The sequence below is a fragment of the Halyomorpha halys genome, unplaced genomic scaffold, assembly GCF_000696795.3.
Source record: "Halyomorpha halys isolate HHAL.00 unplaced genomic scaffold, Hhal_1.1 Scaffold264.1, whole genome shotgun sequence".
NCBI lineage: Eukaryota > Metazoa > Arthropoda > Insecta > Hemiptera > Pentatomidae > Halyomorpha > Halyomorpha halys.
Window position 1 is genome coordinate 721,168 of NW_027109727.1, and position 7,712 is coordinate 728,879.

General features: G+C 28.1%; 1 protein-coding gene across 1 annotated transcript in view; it reads right to left on the reverse strand.

The window, feature by feature from the left end:
- The window catches only part of LOC106680479 (miles to go), a gene marked incomplete at its 5' end in the record, with an annotated part of 69,072 nt that extends 64,397 nt beyond the window's left edge, over positions 1 to 4,675 (reverse strand). The window contains 1 exon segment of the mRNA XM_067047909.1: positions 4,506 to 4,675. Within this exon segment, the coding sequence (XP_066904010.1) occupies positions 4,506 to 4,675 (170 nt within the window).
- Positions 4,676 to 7,712: the final 3,037 nt, after the last annotated feature.

Sequence of the window (7,712 nt, forward strand, 5' to 3'; positions counted from 1 at the left end):
AATCCTCCGAGGCGTGTGAAAAGAAGATGGCCACGGGACCTTCTAATTTAAATTAATGCTTGAAGTACTACCAATGGGTGGTTCCTTCCCAAGCTTTTCAAGTGTAAATGAAACATACGACATATTTACTTATTGTATTATTATTTGTACAGTTGTAAATCGCATTAAATAAATAAATAAAATATAATAATTTTATAATTTGAAAAATATTTAGGAATAAGGATTCCTGGAGAAGCGTATTGATAGTGGGCATAATAAATAAATATAATGTTCAATTATATGAAACTCAGTGCAGTCTGAATTTAGTTCTTCATAAATCATATACAAAAAACTATAACTTTTGTTGTACATTAATAGCTAAACTATTTTTAATCCTTTAATCAGTTTCCTGCCGTACGTTTTGAAAATTAGCAATAAATTATTTAATGTCTTCTAAATCTTTAAATGCGGTTTATAGTTAGAGTAAATAATAGTTACAATGCCATCAAAGGGAACACTAAAACAAGAAGAAAGAAGGCCTATTCACAAAAAGAAACCGTAAAAAAAAAAAAGGATAAAAGAACATTGAGGCCCAAAGACTAGTTAAAATAGGTCATGAAAGAAAGGTCACCCTAGCGGTCACGACTTCGCCACGGAGGCCGGTGGAGAGGAACTGAAGAACTGGAAGAACATTGTCGTAGTCATCCCGTAGGAATTTCGTATCCTGAAAGAAAATTAGGGTGTATCAATTAGTCCCAAAGAGGACCACGAAACAACCGAAATTCAGCTAATGAGACTTGATTGAAGAATTCCGTAATTAGTATTAGGGTGACTTGGACATCAATTCAGATTCAATATCAGGCAGGAAAAAAACAAAAACCAACTGTATCTGTAATTCCTAGGGAGTAATAATTTTTATCGTTGATTAAGTCAGAGAACGCAGAAGAATTATTTCCTGAGCAAGTAATTATTTATGTGTTATCATTACTATAAATATTATTATTATGTGTGAAATTTCCATTATCTTTATGCTATTTATTATATTATTAATCGTGCATTTCATTTCAACGATGAGTACATTTTACCGCTTGTCATTTATGGAATTGCTACGAATAAAATTTCTGAAATTCATTGCTTTTAATTAATAAAGGATGATGATTACCGGAAAATATATTGATACTTTAGATATTTTATATATATAAAATATTAATAACAGTTCAATGGAAGTACCTAAGTGATATTGTAATAGTCGCAAGAAAGGAGGAATTATTAAGAACAAATTTAGAATAAAAAATGACAATTTCAAAAAGTAAATGAGATGCATATATAAATTAACAAATTAAAAGTGATTTGATATCAATTATATAATCAATAATATTCCTCATTTTACAAACATCCAAGGTTTTTCTTCTTCTTTTAAGTCTACAACCAGAGACGGTACAGAGAAGCACCAACAGCAGTTCCACAAAATTCAGAGTTTGGTTTATGCAAATATTCTAGAAGTGTTAATTTTACTGTGATTTTGAATTTCAGCTATATTTGGACATCTTATTTTTTTTTTTTATTCTTGTGATACATATGTATACTTTTTCTTGAGTAAAAAATAATTCACTATTCTCTTCGACGATATTGAAAATATTCTTTGAATGAAGCGAAAAAAAAAAGTACACGGAAATGTGAAAACTCTTGATGTTATTTCGATGAATACTACTCCCATGTTGCCTGTTGGAGAAAATCACAGATAAAATTGGTATGATACTACAAATTTGAATTTTCATAGATTAAGTTGGTATAAAAGTATATTTTTAAGAAATAAAATGTCAAAGGTTTATTATGGTTTTGTTTTGCTTTTATCTCGTTTTTTATCTGTAATAAAAATTATATTTACCGGCGTAAGAGAACAGTTCCATGATTCTGATAATTAAAATTTCGAAGAGCGGTAGTTGCTCTTTGGCGAAATGGCACTTTTTAGATAAAATCCATAAAATGGATCTCAAAAGGACTGTAAAATCTAAGCGAAATCTGACGCCTATTTTGAAAAAGAATTACATTTTCTAGATGACTCTTTTCAAGAAGAACATAAAGGAACGTTTTAGTCTGTTGTAGATAAGTTATGTGAAAACACGTGTAGATAAGTCATTATACATCTGAGACCTACCGAACAATCTGCCTTCTTGCTACATGAACAAAAAAAAAACCGAATACTTACTTCAAAAAGTTATGTCAATACACTCCGGATGTCATTAGTAATTTTTATAACTCAATGTTCGACTAGTTCAAGATGTTTCTTAATCATTTAAATTGTGTATATTAAAAAAAAAACTATATAAAATAAGAGCCAGGACCATTCTTCAAAATATTGCATTCATTCTGAATAAGCTGAATTCAGATTAGAAAAAAAAAAATTTTTAACACAAAAGTTAAATTTTAAAACCCAGTGGTCACATTAAAGAAAAAGAGTAAAGCGTAATTATTAAGGTTTAGTCGAGGTAAAAATGGGCGTGCCCTAATGGTCATTTGCTTAGTTAAGGTAAGATCGTGTTAAAAATGCATAATCGAAATTAGTGCTATGCGTAACATGGCCAGTGCCTAAGAGTAGGTAGAGTTAAAAATTTAAACTCAAATTTCCCGAGCTTCTCTTCAAAATTCGGACTTCTCATAACCCTATAAAAAAAGAAAAGAAAAAACAAAACAATAGAAACCCCAAATTCTATTTTATGTAACTTTTTATTCTGTAGTAAAACATTAATATAAAACATCTTAAGTTCTTTTGAAATAAGATTGTAAAAAACCGCTTCTCAAAAAATATTAATTACAACAACCTGGCAATTTTCGTGTTCAACCGAAACCTTAAAACTGAAACTACATTATTCTTAATTTAAAACAAATTTGATCCTTTTTTTCTGTCAACTTTATTCTTTACAACTTTTCCATCGTTTCGACCCTCAGGGCATTCTCAAGGATACCTACAAAAAGTTTTTTATTTTTATAATAAATATGTAATTATTATATACAAAAGAGGTGATAGATAAATAAATGTTCGGGTCCTTGAATTGTACAAATGTATAAATGGAATAAAAATACACTAATAAAAGTATGAATAGATAAGTAGATATGTTAAAAAATAAGATTAAAAAAGGGGGGGTATATGTACGTTTAAGAAAAATACACATAAAATAAGAATAAATTAATTATGGATTTTAAATATATTAAAAAATGTTTGTGTTATAAGGAGAATAATTAGTAATAAATGTTAATTAAATTATAATATAAATGTAAATTAATAATAAAAAAATTATTGTTATATGATAAGGTGATAACAGATTCCTAATCTGTTGAAGGTAGGTTCTGTTTTGAGTTGCAAATGTGAATGAAGGAAGGAAGAAAAGTGTTTTATAAAAAGTTTAAATCTAGGAAAAAATTATTTAGAAAAGGTTATGTAAGTAGGAAATCTAATTTTAAAAAACAAAATTTGTTATGAAAAAAAATGTTATGATATTATTTTAATGATTATGATTAATTTATTTAAAGATGGGACAGAGGCAATTATCCTGCATTTTTAAGATTTGAAAAAATAAATGACATCAATATGAAGGTGGGATATTGATGTCATTTCCTTTTCCCTTTTTCATTACCTTTTCTAAATCATTTTTTCCTAGATTTAAAGTTTTTATAAAACACTTTTCTTCCTTCCTTCCTTCCTTCACATTTGCAACTTAAAACAGAACCTATCTTCAACAGATTAGGAATCTGTTATCACCTTATCATATAACAATAATTTTTTTATTATTAATTTACATTTATATTATAATTTAATTAACATTTATTACTAATTATTCTCCTTATAACACAAACATTTTTTAATATATTTAAAATCCATAATTAATTTATTCTTATTTTATGTGTATTTTTCTTAAACGTACATATACCCCCCCTTTTTTAATCTTATTTTTTAACATATCTACTTATCAAAGAAATCAGTGTGTAGTTTGAAGGAAATAATGAAATTGTTATATAAAAATAAAAAAACTGTTTGTAGGTATCCTTGAGAATGGCCTGAGGGTCGAAACGTTGGAAAAGATGTAAAGAGTAAAGTTGAGAGAGAAAAAAGATCAACTTTGTTTTAAATTAAGAATAAATTAAACCACTCTCAAACAAGAATATATAAAATAATGAAACTACATTATTTAATTAATTAGCGTGAATTATTATGGTGTTTTATTTATTTTCATAGCTATTATATTTACATATATTTTATTTTTTCTTCGTCCTTTATTTTGGTGTTTCATTAATAGCAATGAATACTTTGAACAATTAAAAAAAAAAACGGAAAAATAGAAAATTAACCTAAATCATGTGAAAAATATTCTTTTATAAGATAATTGAAGGCATCAATTTTAATTTATATAAGATATCAATGCCATATTTATCATTTAATTTTAATCGACTTCACAAACCTCATACAAATTTGAAATATGTTTAAAATTGAGTTCTTAAATAAATATAAATGATATAATTGTACTCACGAAGTGCTGTGGAAGAGGTAGGAGGGGCGGGTGTTGAGGAGACAAGATCACATGCCGGAGGGTACCGCTCTCATCCACGATCTGCTGGACCACGTGACCGTGCGGTACTTGTACCGGCATCGCGATAGGAGGCGAGCTGTTTGTAGACACCATTGGAACTGTCATCGGACCTGCAACACAGTACGAGTAAGAATTAGGGGAAATATTTTTTGAAGAAAAATGGAAAAAGAATACATGGTATCAGGGAAACGGAGTGAGAGGAAGGAATAATAACTAAAGGAAGTTAATAGGCGAATAAGGAAGAATGGTATAGAGAAATACATAAGAATAAAATGAGTAAAAATTATGAAGGATTAAGAATAATAATGTACAGAATATTGCATTTGTATGCTACTATATAAGATAATGTATAATATATAAAATAAACAATATATACTAGATAAAAACCATTTACAAAATAAACTAATTTATACTTACTTAAAAAGGAGGTAAACGAATGCTGGGACGGAGACAATTTAATTAAAAAGAATTTACATGGATTTTCATAGCAAACTAATAAAAAGTCATATTTTCAAAATATCTCAGTTTGATACCAATATACGAATAATAACAGAAGAGACTAACTAAAGTTTCCAATATTATTTTTCTGATTTAGTAAGTTCACAAAAAGAAATAACAAATTATTTGAGTATGAGCCGTTTCAAGAAATAAGAAAAACATAGATTCGATATTAAAAATTTTTGATATTTTTCGAATCATTAATGAAACAGACATTAATCCATCATAATTTCTCTTCGTAAATTATAAATAACTGATGAATTTTAACGAAATTGTACAAGTGAAGACGAAATTAATAGAAAATAGCCAACTGCATTATGCCACAAAGTAAAAATATAGTCATACAGAAAAAAAAATAATAACCTTATAACATAACTAACCATAAAATGTTTTTTGAAATTGTAATAACGGATATTACAATATGTTTTGTGAGGAAACAAATCAGATAAAGAAGAGAGGAAGTGGATGAAGACTACAGTGACAAATAAGAAGTCCCACAAGATGAATCACCTAATCAAAATTCGACCCAAATGCCATCCTACTCAGCGACTGCCAGCGAATAAAATACAAGTTGAAATGCAAAAGCCAATGCTATACGGACATGTTCTTGTTAAAGGATAGAGAACATAACAAGAAAATGATTACTTAATGGAATAGGAAGGATTAGTCATAAGTGCAAAAGAGATTAGGTCGAAGACAGGTAGGGAGATATCCTGTACGGGATTTTTGCACAGAAGAAGGTAAGATTGAGCAAAAATAAGGTAAAATAAAAATACAGATTAGGGAAAAATAACTTTACATAAATGTAATTTTGAAATTTTAAAAATCCGCTGAAAAATGTAAATCTTTTGCATTCAGCCTATTAAGTACCGATAAAATTATAAAAAGTCCTTTATTTTTTTGTGCATAACAGGGCTATGCAATATATATGGGCGTAGGAAGAGGGGAGGGAGCAGGTGGGAGCTGCGGCATCCCCCCCCCCCGGTTTTTTGGAACCGGAAAAAAAAGGAAGAAAATAATGAACTTATTTGATACATGGTTTCTTTCTGGAAACATTCTGTAATTGGAAATTGGCAGGGAAAGATGGCAGTGTCCAAAAAATCATCAGAGATAAGTGCAAAAATACTGCCTATGCCCATGACAATACATGACAAGTTTTATCAAAGATAATGCGTTACAAACCAATACACTGATATTTTTATTTGTTGATTTTTTTTATCACTTGAATTGGATTTAAAAATTAAAATACGAAGATACGATTCCATGAAGCTTTAAGATTCGAACCACCGACTGCTTCGAACCATGGGACATTTTCAGTTAATGTCTCTGGAGTGTCCGATAAAACAAAGAAAAAAAATCTAGAGTTTTTCATCCGGAGTTCGGGATATTCGTTCAGCTGGTCCACTGAAAGAATTGAGCAATTCATGTTCATTAGATGAACTATAGTATAAATTGTAGAATAAAATACCTATTGATTAGGAACTCAGAATTAAAACATTTATATAATTTTAGGAAAATTTAGTATAGAATATATATTTATTTGTGAAAGAGTAAGTCTTGTACAAACTTCATTAGACTAAAGAAACAGTTTTATAACAAAACCTGAGTTTAGTGCTCTATTAAAGATAAAACAGACTGGATAATACAAAACTATTAACGTAATATACTTTACCTTATTATAATCAGAATTAATTTAAATAAACTAAAACATAATATAAGTACAAGTATTAATTGGGCTTTGATAACTACAATTAATATATTTTGGATGTTTTGTACGTTGAAAGATACGCATATGGGTGGCTTTAATATGTATTGTCTATTTTGAATTTTAGAAAAATGAACTAGTAATAAATTGATCTAAAATAAAAATAACATAGTTGCATGACTTTTTATTGAGCGATATAATTTTTATTAGAACAATATTCTAAAAAAAACTTAAGATATCAAACTAATTAGTTGCTCGGTGACCATTATAGGATCGCTACAAATGCGTAAGTTTATTAATTAATTGTAGTACTAAATCTCAGTTTTAGACAAAAAAAAAATTATTATTTTGTTTGTGGCTTACAACATACTTTGTATTTGGTTAATTTTTTGACCAAATTAATAGATTTAGATACTTATTCAAAGCAAATTGTAATGCCCTTTAATTTCTCATACTGTAACTTTACACCGCTTAGAAGCAATAGGCGAAAAACAAAAGATACCTAATCCATTGATAATTAAATGAATTAAACAATCAGTTAGAACCATCAGAATTTTTTTTTTCTGGATTCTCTTCCTGTTACCTTACTCACGCATTTCTTACTTTCTTCATTCCCCTTTCTCTATTTATTTCTTCTTATCTCCTGTTCTTTCCTTTTACAATATTTTTTTTTTACTTGCATAAGCTCCATTATTAATTTAACTAATTCTTTATAGATTCTTTCCACTGTATCATTTATTTATTACTCAAATTTATATGTATATAAATAATAATGTAATCAATCTACTACTGTCTTTGTCCATAGTTATTAATCAATTTTTTTTCTCTAAATGATGGTTGTTGTCTTTTTGTTTTTATAGCCCTGATGAAGACCTGAAAATCAGGTCGAAATCGGCATAAATAAATATTTTTTTGTTTATTTATGTTGTTTCTTTGCTGACCGC